Genomic DNA, 18,294 nt, shown 5'->3' with positions numbered 1-18,294 from the left:
GGATTTTCTAACATTTACGCAGAGGCCTTACTCCTTGGATCAACTAAAAGGAGTTGGAAAATATTTAGCTATTAGGCTCTACTATAGATGACAGAAGGTTTCCCTTGCCCAAGGCATCATGGGACACTGGAACTGGGAGAGCAAAGATGAGCAGGAAAAAAAAGCCAGCGAGTTGGCAGGGATCAATAGCTGGTGTATGGCACCATGACTCTGAAAGCAGGAAGATTAACCACCAGTGGCAGGTAGAAAGTGAATGGAGAGAAGCGCAGAATAAGATTTCCATGGCTCTGTCTGTGTGCCTTCAAAGGGATAGGCAGTGGCAGGATGGAGATATTAACAGGCACTAGGCTAATTAAATAACATGTTACTGCAACTACTTCCTCCTGCCTTCCTAACTCAGATTTAGCCACTCAGTGACTGGAAATACAAAATTATTTCTCTCTCTTTTTCTTACCTGCAACTCCAATTAGCCCTCCACATCCCTGGTTCTTACTGTCATTCAAAGACCTAGGATAAGGCAGTCTGGCCTAAGGCTGAACTAGACCATGACATGACTTCAACTAAAAAGTTTCAATTTTCAGGGAGTTTGGGGGGAACAGGAAAACGTTAGGAAGATTACAGAATGAAAAATAACGTATACATTAAAAAACTCAGTATCACTTTTTTGGAGCACCTTCAGAAAACATGAGTAACACTTTAAAATGTAAATGTTTAACTACAGAATATAAGAACACTAATGATGATATTTAGTATAATTAATTTCGCTCTTTCAGGATCTAAATACTAACATGAATATAACATTGTAAGATAATTAGGACACAACTATATGTGGGAAACTTTGACTAATTTAGTCATACATTTTCTTCAAGGGCAAAGTCATAGGCACAAACTCTTCAACAATGAGAACACAAGGAATTCTATATTCAAAAGCTGTACGAAAACTTTAAAAAAGAGAAATGACTCTTGCAAGTTATTTTGAAAATTTCTGCATATGTTAATTTTAGCCTTCAAGGGTAATTCAGCTTGAAGTTTCACATTTAGTCATAGCATCTCGAGGTTTAAACTATCTTATAATGAGCAGAATTTAATTTTGTAGCTTGATAAGGAAAATCCAAATTCTGTGAATTTCTAAAATATTGCCACTAAAGACCATCTGCCATGGTGTATTTTTACAATTATATGCATAAATGGTTAGGTCTCAATTAACTAGAAAATTCAGTGAAACTTTTCCTCATTCCCCAAATATAATAGTATAGATACCCATCAAATATATATAAAATAATACAGGGTTGGCTTCCATAATTATTTCATTTGAAAAAAAACACTGTGAGAGTAAAATCATTAAAGTATTTGTGGAGTCTGCTGATAGAAAGGAAGCCCTGTGTCAATGCCTTCATTTAAATCATTTGGAAAGAAGTTAAAGGTATGCAATTGTAATAGAAACACATAAAAAGCTCCGTCTGAATCATAAATTTTCCTACATAAAATACAGAACAAATTGAAATTTACTAACCAGCATAATCCCTCAAATTCAGTTCAATAGAGAAAGCTAATTTCATATATAACATATATATTTCACCTAATATTTAGCCCCGAGAAAGGATAAACATACCATGTTACTGTACTCATCTAAAAGATCACCTAGTGTTCATGAAACAAAATAGAGGCAAATTTTTTGAACTGACTACTGTTTTCTCTAGAAATTAATTCAAACATTTACTCAACACAGATAACACCAGGTTTAGAACCATTAAGTAATTCAACTCAAACTTGCCTACTTTACATTCTTGGAACATAAAATGATTTATTTCCTCACTCTGGAGATAAACTTGACCCTTCAACTGATTATTAATCCTTTCCCCCTCTGTTGCTTTTAGTTCTGAAATTTGAGAATGTTGAGAGTGTTTGTCTTAGGATCCCACTTCACTCTTCTCTAGACTCCTTTCCACTGCTGTCATAGTCAATGGTTTGTCAGAAGTCTTGTGAAAAACTTCCAAGTTTATCAAACACATTTGTTCTCTACAGTGTTTTATTTTTACATCTGTGTGTCCTGTCTCAACTACATCATCTGACTCTCTACTGGCTGAAATTTATTCTGTGTCAAAAAGAGAGAGTAAAGTTACACATATTTCTTCTTTTTGCACATTCTTCCTTTCTTCCACGTTAAAATCACCTTGTAACTTATTAACAGGCTTATAATAATTTGTAAACATATCTCAGAGAGTAGTTATAAAGAGAGTCATATATATTAGATGAATGGCACTTTCATATTTTAAGTAATAGAAATGGGAGTTGACCACAATGATGAATGCATATTCCAAAAGAGCTACAACAGCCCAAACTGAATCAACTAACTGTGAAAATGATATAAGGGCCAATATGATCAGAAAACCATGGCTACCTTAACATCAACATACAAATATCTAAGAAATAACGATACACGAGCAAACATCAAAAACTATTTTGAAAGTCTACATATGTAAATCTATTAAATCAATGTTCCAATGTTAACTGGATAAAGGCATCCAAAAGTTCCTAATAAATTCATATAACTGACATTTTTAATAACAAATGATAAACTAATTCATGTTCACTAAAAAGAAGTTATCAGCCAAAAATGACATGAAATAATTTCTAAGAAGAAATTAAGATTTCAAGCTAAGAGGGATAAGAAACAAATTTTAAAATGTCAGGTTCAAGATAAGGAAAACTATTATAAAATAAGCAAAAATAAATAATTCAAAGTTTCACATGTATTTGTTTTCAGTGAGCAGGGTAATAAGGTTATCAGCCACACTGGCTTTCACTCAAAAACCCGTATTTCCTAAACATTTTGACAATTGTATAACACTAGTTCTGTTTAATATGCAGTGCAGTTTTCATTTGTGACCCACAGAATACTCTCCACATCTTTTAAGATGATCACCTTCACTGTCCCTGCCATCTGTACTATTCTAATGAAAAACATTCTGACAATGAACCTACTGGCAATTGAAATCAAATAAAAAACATTTTTTGACTGTCCTGAAAAGCTTTTTAAAAATCAAGGTAAATTATAAGATGCTGTACAGACTCAGAACTGCAAAAGCACGGAGACCGTTTGCCTGTGAGGCTGACAGCTGTCAAAGCCTGACCTTTCCCTAACTGGTCAACTGAAGAAGCACTAATAGAATCTGTTTAACCTTACCCACTCACCTTTAATGCGACACAAGAGTAAGTCAATCAACTCAGCAACGAGAGAGCCAAAACAGTCCCCACAGACAGCAATATTTACTCCTAATCCTTCCTAGAAATTTCAGATTGAAAATCCAAAGTATTTATTACACATAAGTCAAAAAAAATGAAAAGTACCAGTTTTCCTTTTTGAAAACTTCATATTAAGGCTTTCTGTTGTATGTCATAAAGATTTAGAATCTACTAAACCCAAATATAGACTAAAAAAGCTAAAGTATGAAAGCACTACCAGAGCCAGAAACAGAACACAGGAGTCCCAGATCTGGTAATTAGCCCCATTCACCTCCTCCAAATTTTTATCAAATAAAATTATATCAGCCGTGACAAACTGAACAAAAACAAAATTTAAGAGAAAAAAAACGATGTAAAGAAATGAATTATCTCTTTTTCTACATTCTACATCAAGGCAAAAACAATGCAATTTGGTTATAACACTGCATCTCCTAACGTAAAAATGTATTTTACAGAATCAGATCAATAGCAAAGTCACCGCAGCATTAATGAAACTGAAAAGACAGAGAAATGCACACAAACACAGCACACACATACACACTTGGAAGTCCACACAGACTCGAAGATGTGTGTGCCAGCAATCCAGCTTCTGGGACATGGAAACAAAGATGGCTCCCCACTCCCCACTGTTTCTTTCGGCCTTGACTTAGGCAGCAGACTTACACACCAGAGACCAGCTTAGGCGACAATTAGTAACTGTTCCCTAACCCTTGCTTTTTCCTGAGGGAAAAACATGAGAAATGAGTCTAAAAACACCACTTCAATCTGCTTTAGCACAACAGTTTTTAAATGCAAACAGAATATTCTAATCAAAGTGAAGAAAATTTGCGTGTTCCTATTAATGAAATGGCAAAAGTAGGGAGAGGGAAATCTACAAGAAGCTAGGGGCAAGCTCAATTACCAGTATCAGATGCCATGGAAGAGTACCAGAAGAGGGAAAAGGTCTCTGCCAGGAAAATGATTATAATGTACCACAGGAATGATTTTTCTGACAGGCCCCCTCCAATGCTTTCTCCCTCTGTCTTCCATGAATCTCCACCAGTTACAAACACTTGATCAAGTTTTATATTCTAGTGTTTATTTCAAAAACAAAAGGCATAATGTTTTTCACATTCTACCCAAAGTTCTGATAAACGTCCTAAGAGTACTTACTGCGTCCATCCTATCCGTCCACTGACTAGCACTGAATTAGAAAAACACAAGAAGCCCAAGTTACTGTTCCTTTTAGAAACTGTATAGAACACCCCCTCCCCACGACACATAAATGTGGATGTTAATTCTCCCTTCAGTCAATCTTTCAATTGTATCCATATTTCTACATCTTATTTTAATGTATACGTTTATTATAATGTACCTCAAATGACCTGCTGAATGAAACACAATAGGAAGGAAGGAAAAGAGGGAGGGCGGGAGGGAAGACTGAAAAGAAGAAAGCTGATATGACCTCAGAGAACAGAAAAAATCATGAATTAGAAGCACCATATACAAAAGATGAAAGATGTAAGTCAAGGAATGAAAAAAAAATAAAAGTCACCTTAATGATCAGTGGGCCCCTGGCTATCTGATACAAGAACATTAGCATTAAGACATAAATCACTGGGGAAGGAGATTGGAGGCTTCCTCTGAAATATTGACTTTGGCAGGGGTCATCCAGCAACCAACGTTTTTTTAAAAGTGATCTAATAAGGCCCACTACCAAATAAGCGTCTCATACACTTGCATATGTACATAAAGCCCAATCTGCCAATCCACTTTTTAGTATCTCAATATTAAACAAAAAGAAATAGTAAAGGATCACAACACATTCAAAGAAAACATTCAACATGAAAGACTAAAACAGATGAACTAAAGGAATGGGAATTAGACAATGAAAGGAGCAAAAGAATACATGAATAACCTTCAAAAATAGAGAAGATATTATATTCATGAAATGAAAACAGAAGGAACATTTCATAATGATAAAAGGATCGGTCCACCAAGAATATATAACTACAGACATATATACACCTAAAACACAGCCCCAAAATATATGAAGCAAAACTGACAGAACTGAAAACAGAAATAGATAATTCAAGAACATGCAAAAAAACAAAACAATAATGCTTAAAGACTTCAGTACCCCACTTTCAATAATGGATAGAACAGATAGGCAGAAGAGCAACAAGGAAATGGAAGACCTGAAAAACACTATAGACCACTTAGACCTAACAGACTATCTACAGAACACTCCAACCAAAAGCAGCAGATAAGCATTGTTTTACAAGCACACATAGAACACTATTCAGATAGGCCATATACTAGACCATAATATAAGACTCAATAATTTTAAAAGGACTGAAGTCATACAAAATATGACTAAAATGCAATTAAATTTTTTTTTAATATCAGTAACTGAAGGAAGTTTGGGAAATTCAAAAATATGTAAAAATTAAATAACACACTCCTAATAACCAATATGTGAAAAAAGAAATTAGGAAATACTTTGACATAATGAATATGAAACACAACATTCTAAAACTCATGGAATGCATCTAAGGGAAATTTATATAGCTGTAAATGCCTATGTTAAAAAAGAAAAAAAAAACACTTCAAATCAGTAACTTAAACTTCCACCTTAAGAAACTAGAAGAGAAGAGCAAACTAAACCCAAAGCAAGAAGGAAATAATAAAGATTGATAATGATAATAAAAAGCAGAAATTAAAGAAATAAAGAATAGAAAAATAGAGAAAAATCTCTCTCTCCCTTCAGTCAAGTTAGTTATTTAAAGGGATCAACAAAATTGACAAATCCCTACCTAACTAACCAAATAAAAGAAGATTCAAATTTGTAAATCAGGAATAAAACAGAAGACATGATTACCAATTTTACAGAAATAAAAATTATAAGGGAATTCTATGAAAAACTTCATGCATCAATTAGATAACTTAGATGAAATGGACAAATTCTTAGAAAACACAAATTATCAAAACTGATTCAAGAATAGAAAATTTAAATAGATCTATAACAAGTAAAGAGAATGAATTAGTAATTTTAAAACAACCCAAAGAGAAGCCTAGGCCTGGATAGATTCACTAGTAAATTCTACCAAACATTTGAAGAATTAGCACTAATCCTTCACAACCTTTTCTAAAAAAAAGAAGAGGAAGAAACACTTCGCAACTCATTGAATGAGACCAGTATTGCTTTGATACCAAAACCAGACAAAGACATCACAAGAAAACTACAGACTAATATCCCTTATCAATAAATGCAAAAATACTAACAAATCAAATGTAGCAACATATAAAAAGGATCATACAGCATGACCATGGGCGCTTTACCCCAGGAATATCCCAGCAATGTTGGCTTAACATCCAAAAATCAATTAATGTAACATGCCATATAAACAAAATAAAGGACAAAACCATATGATCATCTCAACAGGTACAGAAAAAGCACTTGACAAAATCTAGCAACCTTTAATGATGAAAACACTCAACTAAAATTAGAAGGAAATTTCCTCAGTGTGGTAAAGGGCATCTAAAAAAACCTAATAGTAAACACTATACGTCATAGTAAGCATCATATGTCATAAAAAAGACTGAAGACTTTCCTTCTAAAACCACAAAAGAGACAAGAATGTCCACTATTGCCACTTCTGTTCAACATTGTACAGCTTCTAGATAGGGAAATTAGGTAAAAATAAAGAAATAAAAAGCATCCGTATTTGAAAGGAGTAAGATTATCTCTATTTGTAGAAACACAATCTCCTAAGGAATCCAGTAAAAACTATTAGAACTAATAAATGACTTCCATAAGGTTGCAGGATAAAAGATCAATATACAAAAATTAATTGGATTTCTATACACTAGCAATCAACATTCAAAAAATGAAATAAAGAAAACAACTCCATTTACAATGACATTAAAAAATAAAATACTTTGGTATAAATTTAACAAAAAAAGTACATAATTTTGAAGACAATTTTTTTAAATCTTAAGAAGTAGAAAAATATCCAATGTTCATGGATCAGAAGACTTCATATTAAGATAGTAATGTTCCCTCAATTGATCTACAGTCTCAGTAAATCCAATCTGAATCCCAGCCAGATTATTTGTAGAAACTGACAAGTTTCTCCTAAAATTCATAAGAAAATGCAAGAAATCCAAAATAGCCAAAATAATCTTGAAAAAAGAACAAAGTTAGAGGACTCAGATTTCTCCATTTCAAATCTTATCAGAAAACTACAGTAATCAAGACCACACAGGACTGACATAAGGATAGACATACAACTCAAAGAAATGAGTACAGAAATAAACGAATTTATAGTCCACTGTCTTTTGACAAGATAATTCAATGAGGAAATAGCCACTTCAACAAACGATGCTGGAACAACTGGATATCCACATGCAAAAGAATGAAAGTGAATCCTTATTTCATACCATATGAGTTAATACAGAAATTAACTCAAAATGGACCATAGACATAAACATAAAAAGTGAAACTATAAAACTCTTAGAGAAAACCATCCGAGTAAATCTTCATGACCTGCCTTTTATCGACGCCTGCTTCGATATTAACACCCAAAGCACAAGTGACAAAAGAATAAAGTAGATAAATTAGACTTCATCCAAATTAAAAACTTTTGTGTTGCAAATGACACTTTCAAAAAAAAAAAGAAAGAAATGACAACTCTCAGAATGGGAGAAAATATTTGTAAATCATGTATCTTACAAACGACTGGCTTGCAGAAGAATATGTAAAGAATTCTTAACACAACAAAAAAGGACAACTCAATTTTAAAATGGATGAAGGATTTGAATAGACATTTCTCCAAAGAAGATATACAAATAACCAATATGCACATGAAAAGATGCTCAACATCATTAGTCATTAGGGAAAAGGCAAATCAAAAGCTGACTATCACTTCATACCCACTAAGATGGCTATATTCAAAAAACAGGTGACAATTGCTAGTGAGAATGTGACGAAACACTGGTAAGATATATAATAGTGCAGTCACTTTGGAAAACAGTTGGACAGTTCCACAAAAGTTTAAACACAAAATTACCCCATGACCTAGCAATTCCACTCCCAGGTATATACCTGAAAGAAATGAAAAAATATCCACACAAAATCTTGCACAGATATTCATCACAGCATTATTCATAATAGCCGAAATGTTGAAATAACCCAAATGTCCATCAACTGCTAAATAGAGAAAATATTATTTGACAATAAAAAGAAATGAAGTACTGATACATACAGAGATGAAACTTGAAAATATTATGCTATGTGAAGGAAGTCAGTAACAAAAGACAAGATATGATTTCATTTATATGAAATGTCCAGGATAGGCAAATTCACAGAAACAGAAAGTAGATTAGTGGTTACCAAGGGATAAGAGAGGAAGAAATGGAGACTGACTACTAATGGGTATGAGTTTCTTTTTCAGGATAAGGAAATGTTCTAAAATTAGGTTGTGTTGATGGTTGCATAATTCTGTGATTACACTAAAAAGCAATGAATTGTACAGTTTAAAGGGTGAAATTCAAGGTATGTGAATTCTATCTCAATAAAGCTTTTACAAAAAAATTATATTTGAGATCTCACTTATATGTGGGATACAAAAAAGCGAACTCATAGGGCCGGCCCGGTGGCTCAGGCGGTTAGAGCTCCATGCTCCTAACTCCGAAGGCTGCCAGTTCGATTCCCACATGGGCCAGTGGGCTCTCAACCACAAGGTTGCCAGTTCAACTCCTGGAGTCCCCCAAGGGATGGTGGGCTCCGCCCCCTGCAACTAAGATGGAACACTGCACCTTGAGCTGAGCTGCCTCCGGAATGGCTCAGCTGGTTGGAGCGCGGGATCTCAACCACAAGGCTGCCAGTTTGATTCCTCCACTCCTGCAAGGGATGCTGGGCAGCGCCCCCTGCAACTAGAGAACTACAACTGGACCTGGAGCTGAGCTGCACCCTCCACAACTAATCCTGAAAGGACAACAACTTGACTTGGGGAAAAAAAATATATGAAAAGTCAGGACAGCGGTGACTTTTAGGTGGGAGACAGGAGGTAGTGAATGGGAGGAGGCACGAGGGACACAGGGTGACAGCAGTGTCCTATTTCATAAACTTGGTAATGTTCACTTTGTGAGATTTCATAGGGCGGTACAGTTATGATTTGTGCACTCTTCTGTATACGTTATACTTCAATTCAAAAAGTTTTTTAGAAAGAAAAAACATCGTTTTTACTTAAAAAAATTATACTTGACAGTATGTGAAGACACTCTAGAACAAAGAGTAAAATCTTCTCAAGGACACTTTTTCTCTATGACATAATAAAATCATTAACAATAAAATCAAATTTCAATAACAGCAAAAGACAAATTATTATTAATAAGAAATGATAAATTAACTATAACTAATATTAGCAACAAACTTCGCTAAGGATCAAAATTAAAAGCAAAGTGGAAAATGCACGGGGTTTGGGTGAGCAGATCCTGGGCTTGACACTTTTCCATGCCTAGGTAGATGTTATTTAGAAATCTCATGGGCTCTTATGAGAAATGAGAGAAATTGTGGAAAGTGCCTTCCTAGCACATAATAGACACTAAATGTCTACTGTTTACTTCCTTTCATGCAAGGAAGGAATTAAGAAAGGAATTAAGAAGGAATTAAGGAAGGAAAAAAGAAAAAACTCTTTTTTCAACTCAATAACCCACACCAATTCTTACTAGATACGGTAGGTACATCTTCCACTTCTCAGATAGGACAATGTCTTTCACCTACTCCAATTTTCTACTTTATTTTATTTTATTTTGGCCTAAAGTCACCCATTCTCACACAGAAGTAGAATCTCAACCAGTCCTACTACAAGCTAACTGCTCTAAATCTTCCAAAACAATTTTTCTACCTCCCATTGCAGCATAAAATCACCTAAAACACATAAATTCTACGTCCACCCACAATATTTATCCCTGCTAAACACATCCCAGACATTTCTCCTTTTTTATATAATTACCACATGTAAATCATTCAGATTTGTCTGCAAAATTATTTTCTAAAACTATTCAGAGATTTTACTGACAACTGACTTTTAAAATAAAGTGTTAATCCCCCTCAACTTCATTATTAGAAACAAGTACTAGCACTTCTGTTTTCTTTAATGCATTATTAGCTTTAATTTTTTGGCCTAGAAGATTCTGGTTAAAGATAAACTTTTATAAATTAAACCTTCCTGTGCTTTCATTAATCACATATTTAATAGAGCAACTAAATATGAGGCTTTAGTATAAGGAGCCCCATTTCTTCTAGTCACGGAAAGGGAAAGGTCCATTATCATGCAAAGCCAATAGCTATTTCAGGCAGGTTCTTAGGCAGAAAATGTGAAAAAGAACAAACTCATTAATACCACCACTTAACGCAACAGGGAGGGATGAATACTGAAAGCAACTGCAAATGACTACAAAAATATACTTACAGCCTCAAACTGCAAATGGCTATCCCTTAAGAAATCTTGAATTTTGTCCTTGGGTAAAATACTGAATCGAAATCGAAGGAGATCCATTTCTTGTTGAATAAACCAGCGTCTAAGATCTTCACTGAAATGAGATGGGAAAATTGTTAAGTATAAATGAAAAGTCCAATGATAATTTTAAAAATCCACCAATTAGTAATTCCAAGAAATTTCTATGAAACAATATTCACACACAAGCAAGATGCCAATAGACAGAGGTTAAAAGTATACAAGTCCTAGAGTATCAATACCACACACCAAAATATGCCACAGATGTGCTGAATGTGGGGGAGAGGTGTTATGAACATAAAATTAAAATAAATACAGAATACTTCAAGCCTAGCTGCATTGTCAAATAATATTTAAAAAATAGTCCACTGCATTTAATGTAACAGCAAAATAGTCGATTACATTACAAAATGGGGCATTCCTTCTGTCTAGGGTGGTTTCATCAATGCCAAATGAACCCAAATTTTTAAAGGTAACTTTCTCTCTTAATAGATTATGATCAGATAAACTTCACAAAGTAAACTTTGCTTACAGCTTTATAGTTAATAATTTCACAAAATTTAAGATGCACTGTATACCTTAATTTTTTAAAAGCCAACATACAAATACTGTATGTAAATTTACAAGACAGATACATACTGGGCATTATTGTTGTTATAATTATGCTACTGTATGTAAAATATGATTTAGTTGTTTTGTTTTTTTTCTGAAGTGACTCTCACATTGTCAGCGATTCATTTACAGCATAAATTGCATAAACTACATATGCTTTTTTACAAAAGAAAATATCTAGGACCAAAGCTTGTCAGTAATTTCTCAGTTTTTATCTTGGGATAGTAAAAAACTCAATATTTTTATTTGATAAGCCTATTAATTAAAAAAAGAAAAAGAAAAGAAACTTGTATGTTATTTAGCCAAAATTAATACAGCAAAAAAACAGTTTAAAAAAAAAAGCAACTAACTCCTTGTCCCTCTGGGTGGCACTGTTGACTTACAAGAAACCAACTACCAAAGGAAAAGATCTTAATCCAATGGTCACTAACCCTTTCATCCCAACTTCTAAAATCCTGTATCTAATTCAAGTGTGTAGTTGATTCATTATTTCTTATAAATATTACTACTTTTTTTTGCAAATATCAAAAGTCCTTCTTCCTAATGAAATTCCGTCCAATTTTAAATCCCAGATGAAGTCTCTCCCACAAAGTTAAAAAGCATTTCACCAAGGCAAAATTTGCAATAGAATTTTTTTCCAACATTTTGTAGTAAACAACTTGTCTCAAACAATTCACTGCAACAGTGCTCTGCCCATGAACCACTGGTTTCTGATGTTATTCTGAGTTTTCTCACACATTCAGTACAGTACATGTTAGCTTTCCATGGACCAGTTTAGAACCCGTCAGGTTTGACTGTGAGAGTATAAATGTATACTCACGACTGGCAATAAGCAAGGCGCACAATAAAGTGAGAAATATGGTCTCTTCTTCGTGGTTCATATTCATCTTCTAAGTTTTCCTTAAAAATAATGGCACATGAATAAAATCAATGCATGAGAATAGCAAGAGGTGTAAAGAAATACTGAGTCAGCATAAGTCAATGTAAAGTAAAAGTTTCAAATACACGAATTTCACAATATGCATTTCAGGATAATTATCCGTTTACTTAAGTTAGCCATCAGGCAAAACTGAGAACGGATCTCATCTCAGCAAAACCTCCTGGGTTTGGACCCCACCATTTTGTTCCTATCAGCAACGTCTCTCTTAACTTTCTTATCCAGCATGTACCCAGAGCACTCACCACTTCAACTACTTCTCACAACAACCCTCAACTTCTTGCTTTTCAACCTTCCAGCAAAACCTACATTGTAAATTAATCGATAGCTATATTGTATAGTCCTATTCCCAAAATGCTGAGAATCTCTGGAGAAATAATACACAACTATGGGAATCTGGAATATTACAAATTCCCAGCCTATAAGCTCAAATGGACCTTTACCAACAGCAAGCTTGAACAACCTTATTCAAGACCAAAACAGTAAAAGCAAGCGTGTCTTGAGCACTTATGAGTTTTAAGCATTTTTAATCTATTAACCCATTCAGTCTTTTAAAAAACCCTATGAGGTATACACTACTGTGCATCCCTATTTTAAAGCTGAGGAAACAGGGGCACAGGGAAATCATATAACTTCTTCATGGTCACGAAACCTGTAAGCAGCAGAGCTGGGATCTGACACGTAAATATCTTTCTTCACCTCTTAGAAAGCAGTTTCAGTCTTCACTGGTTTACCCAAGCTCCCTACCACCCCACCTTCCCCTTCTCTCTCAGCAGATGACTTCACCTAACTGGCAGAAAATAAAGGCCACCAGGCTGACTTCAGCTCCACGCTTCTGTGCCCACATGTTGTGTTGCCTTCCCTTCCTTCTCCACGGACAAAGCATCTGTCCTTCTTCCTACGGAAAGCTAATCCCTACACCTAAACCCTGCAGCCCACCTACTCTTGCTCTTGATTTACCAAATGCTCTCTCAAAATACCTTCACGCTCCCCTCCTCTTCTAGATCTTTCTGCTTAGCTTATAAACATGTATAACTATCTCCTGCCACGTAGGTGTGTATACATATACACATACTCATATGTGTCTATCTTCTCTTTTCCCTACAACTTCCTCTATATTCTGCTGTTTCTCCCCTGTTCTTTCAGCTGAATATCTTAAGAGAGTGCATATTCCATATCCAACTCCCCACCTCCCTTCTCCAATCAATCACTGTCATCATTCAGGCCTCTACTTCTATCTACAAAGAGTAGAATCAATGGATTCTGTGTAACTCATCTTATATGATCCATCCTAAGCTTCTGAGACTGCTGTGGTTAAGTGCATTACAACATTTTGGAGACAACAGCCTCGGATTTGAATCTCATAAACTTGGACAAGCTACTTAGCCTACTTATAACTCAGTGTCCTCATCTATACAATAGGATTGCTAATAGTACCTACCTTATAAGACTGTTGTCTGGATTACATGGGTTAATGTATGTAATACACTTAGAACAAGCTCTGGGGCATAGTAAGCATAACAGAAATGTTTGCAGTTGTTATTCCTTTAATGTTATTATCAATATCATGATCAGTATTGAAACTCCTGCCTTCCCTGGCTGTTGTGACACTATCATCCTGGCTGATCTCCTACCTCTCAGGCCGCTCCTTCTCAGACTCCTTCCCAGACTCCTCCAATTCTGCTTCACCTTCAAACTGGCATTCCTCATGTCCTGCCCTCCATCATCTTCTCTTCTCACTCAAATATTTCCCTACGGTGCTCTCACCTACTCCTGATGATGCCCACCTTCCACTTAAATCTATACACCCACACCAGATTTCTCCGAAGTCCAGACCTGTATGCATATCCAGACTCATGTCTAAAACTCAGACTCATGTCTAAAACTAAACTCGACATCTTCCTTCTAAGTCTTACTTCTCCTCCTGTGTATCACATCTCAAAATACCGCTACCATCCATCCACCTTGCTGTCCCAACTAGAAACCTGCATGTCATTCATAACTCTTCTCTCTCCCTTTTCCCTGCAACCAGTCACCAAAATCTTTTGATTCCACCTTAATATCTCTTCAATCAGTCTTCTTCTCTCCATTCAATTCACTCTCATCATTTCTACACTCCTAACTGGTTTTCCTACCAGTATGAGCCTGTCAATCTTCTCTTGGCAGGCATTTTCCCTAAATAAAAATCTAACCACATCCATTAAGATGCAATTCCAGCATGACTTCCTCTCAGAAGCTTTCCCGAACCACCCTACTCTGAACTGGCTGATTACACGTGCTATTGGAGTTCCTGGATCACGCATCTAATAACAGCATTCATCATCCTATAATGCACAGGAACATTTGGAGGTGTCTGGAAACATCTAGTGGGTAGAAGCCAGGAATGCCACGGAGCATCCTACAATGCACAGGACAGTCCCTGCAACAAGGAATTATCATGCCCAAAATGTCCACAGTCCCAAAGTTGACAAACCCGGCCACATTACAATCATCTGATTCCAGGTTAATCACCCCTAGTAGACAGTAGGTACCTTCAGGCAGAGTCTATGCTGTATTATCTTTATGAAAGCCCTGTGCCTAGTACAAGACCTTTCCCACAACTGATACTCAGTACATGAACATATACAAACTGAAAGAACATTTCTTTCCCCTCTTTTACTTACTCTGAAGGAAAACTTGATCTTTCGAAGCTCAGCCTCCAACTTAGTCTGGTATTGCTCAGTTCCTTTCACATAGCTCACACCAAGATTTTCAACTGCTTTTAGCACTAAAAGAAAAAAAAATCATTACTAAAAGGAAGAAAAACATATAAATGCAAGATAATTTTAAAAAACTAAATCCAAGACAAATAATATCTATGGATAGCAATTCCATAAGTACTTGCTTATTAAAGATGACAAATTGTAACAGTTTTATTTTCTGAAAGTACGTTATACTAATTATGTATGTTTATAAGATCTTTATGAATCTTCATTCATGTGCAGAAAATATCAATGTCCCACAGAAGAATCTAATACCAGGGATTCTCAACCGGAGGAAGAGAGGAATAGTGGATAATCACTGCCATACTGAGCCATTGTGGTTGAGGAACAGAAAAAGGTGCCCATATGGAAGAAAGATTAATGTTTGAATCAATGTTTGCATCACTCATGTGGAGCTGCCTGTTAGGCAGTCTGCTTCATTTACTCAGCATATACTCATCAGAAAAATAGCCATTCCTTTCCGATTTAGCACAGGAGAAGAAGCAATCACCCAAATGAACCATCCTGAATAGATGCTACATCCTGTTTACAAGTTTCTAAAGCCCCTTATCAATTCTTCTTCAGATGAATTTGTCTTCCATCAATACAGAAAAGAGGCATTTTTTAACTCACGAACAAAATGTTCTAAAATAAATCCTAAACATAAACCTATGCCCCATAGGTACCACCTTAATAAGGTATCCCAAAGCAAACTAATTATCTTCCCCCTAGCCCTGCTTCTCTTCTGGCTATTCTCATCCCCGCTACTTCAGCCACTCCTACCTGTTCTCTCACTGCTCACATCCAAACAGACCAAATCCTGTCAACAATACCTCCTCAGTGTCCTTTAAATCTCTCCTTTCCCATCACTGCCACTGCCAAAGCCTAGTTCAGGCCCATACAAGGGGAGACCTTTCTAAGTGAAAAACCCAAGGTACACTTTTCAGTCATCATCTTAATCTCTGAAACATCTGACACTGCTAAGCTTCCTAAAACCCCTTTCTCCCTTGCCAACACTCTTTCATTCAACAAAGAGATACTGAGCGCCCTGTCTCTCTATCAGATCTCATCCTGCTCCTCTAAAAATGTTGAACATTATCTCATCTCTTCTTATAATTTTTCCACAAGGATATCCTGGAACATAAACTCTGAAGACAGCGCCATTATTTGTTTCAGTTCATGCCAAGCTCATTCCTTTCTTCCACCAATACACAGAGGATAAGAAGGCCCCCAGTACAGTTGCCACATCCTTCTTACACCCATTACACCATTAGCGTGGCATAAATTGCCCTTGGTTATCCATACTTCTCCATCTACCCTGAACTTGTCAATGTTCCCACTAATGAGACATTCTCTCTCATGCCTCCAAGCCTTTGTACAGGTCATTACCTCTATCTGAAAAAACCCTTCACATCTTCTGTGTTGAGAAACTTCTACTCATCCTTCAAGGTCCAGATCACATTTCAACTTCTCTAAGAAGTCTCAGTTAATCAGACCTAGTCACTCGCATCTCTATGTTTCAATAGCACTACTACTTACCTCTAGTACAGCATTTAAAATACTAAATTATAATTATCATTTTGGATGTCTGTTTCAAAGATGAGGATTACAGAATGCATCTCAAAATCCCTCCCACCTAGAACACAGTGGACTCAACAAATACGCACTGTACAGTACATAAATGAATACCAAACCCTCAATAGCAACCCCTCAATAAATATTTGTTGAATGAATTGCTTAATGAAGAAAATAAGGTACCCACACTCATTCCCAAAGTATAAGTGAGGTTCTCAAGAATACATAAATTCTAATTCAAATATCACTCACACTTAACTCTATCGATCGCCAAGTTTTCAAACTCCATCAAAGAGATGTTTTCAGAAGGCGGCTGCAAGTAAAACTGAAGGCTATGAGGGTAGCAAGTATTCCTCTGATCACCTGCCAACTTCAGTTTCTTCCGCTTTGCTCCAGAAAACTCCATCTTGTTAGCTTCTAAGGAAGCACATAAAAAGATTGAAATGATGGAAAGTGTTATAGAAAACAAACCTAAATAAATCAATCAATAAGTAAAAACTCCACACGCACAGGAAAAAAAAACGAAGTTGAAGGGCATGCACAAAATATTAACAGTGGTTATAAGCCCTGGGCGATGTCTTTCTGTATTTTCCAGATTTTCAACAAAACACCTGTAACTACTTTGTAATGGGGAGAGGAGTGTGTGCTAGAGAAGATGCAGGTGGTGATCCCAACTTCCACCAACATGAAAATCAGGTGATGTTGCCTGCTCATTACAGGTCTGTGTGCTGCCGTCCTTAGATCTCTGCAGTCCCAAGCGTTAAAATGAGGTTTCCTACATGCTTCAATCCTGAACTCGGAGGAAAGCGCGCTAGATTTTATCTAATAAGAGACTTAACGGACAGGGTCCAGTTACTCACTTCCTCGTTTGTGACCCTGGGAAACAGAACAGTCTTCCGAATCCAGTCTTTCGATACTCCCTTTAGAGAGCATCCACAAGTTCCTTATAAAAATTCCTACTCCCATCCTACTCGACTCTCCTCCGGGGAAAAGCTGTCTACTCAACTCACCGGCACCTGCGTCTCTGCCCCAAACAACTAACCAGTACCCAACACCCCAATCCCCCGCCAGATCAACACTTCTGCTCCCACCGCCCGCAAAGCACTCTCCCTTCTTTCTCGATCAGCGAGCCTCAACACCAGAATTACTGTCCGTCCTAAATCCACGGAAGTTTCTCTTACCTGCAACCACACCAAATGCGAAAAAACACCAGCCTGCAGCTTGTTTCCCGGGTGGCGGGAGATTTCACTTGTCAGGAAGCGGAAGTGATGACACAAGTCCCGCCCCCTGACGTCCCGCCCACCCAGCGCGGGCGCTCAATGGACGTACCTGGGAGCTTTTTGTACCGGGATCCCGTAGCTTTTGACGGTTGACCCTGAGGTGTTGGGATGCTAGTGGCAAAAATTTCCACACGCCGAAGAGTGTAGTATCACTGACTCTGGTTGAGGATGCTAACAAAGATTCCATAAGTTGAAAATGTGGCACTTGAACCAACAAGCCTGGCACTCATCACTTTCGATCTGGAGAGGAAAGGAGGAAGGATAAGCATTTACTGAGCTCTGTTATTGCACCTGGCTCACTTTTACCGTGTTTCCCTGAAAATAAGACCTAGCCGGATAATCAGCTCTAGGCGTCTTTTGGAGTAAAAATTAATATAAGACCTGGTTTTATTTTACTATAA

The 18,294-nt window shown here is 36.4% G+C and overlaps 1 protein-coding gene across 1 annotated transcript in view; it reads right to left on the bottom strand.

Moving 5' to 3' along the window:
• Positions 1-17,876, bottom strand: part of PRIM2 (DNA primase subunit 2) — a 191,365-nt gene extending 173,489 nt beyond the window's left edge. The window contains exons 1-5 of the mRNA XM_033102426.1: positions 17,795-17,876; positions 16,866-17,030; positions 14,961-15,064; positions 12,181-12,260; positions 10,704-10,824 (exon numbers count right to left, since the gene is read on the bottom strand). Of these exons, the coding sequence (XP_032958317.1) occupies positions 10,704-10,824; positions 12,181-12,260; positions 14,961-15,064; positions 16,866-17,019 (459 nt within the window). The 5' untranslated portion in view covers positions 17,020-17,030; positions 17,795-17,876. The remainder of the gene's footprint in view (positions 1-10,703; positions 10,825-12,180; positions 12,261-14,960; positions 15,065-16,865; positions 17,031-17,794) is intronic.
• Positions 17,877-18,294: the final 418 nt, after the last annotated feature.

Source organism: Rhinolophus ferrumequinum, chromosome 3 (assembly GCF_004115265.2).
Source record: "Rhinolophus ferrumequinum isolate MPI-CBG mRhiFer1 chromosome 3, mRhiFer1_v1.p, whole genome shotgun sequence".
In the NCBI taxonomy this organism is placed as follows: Eukaryota; Metazoa; Chordata; class Mammalia; order Chiroptera; family Rhinolophidae; genus Rhinolophus; species Rhinolophus ferrumequinum.
This window is presented reverse-complemented; position numbering and strand designations above follow the sequence as displayed.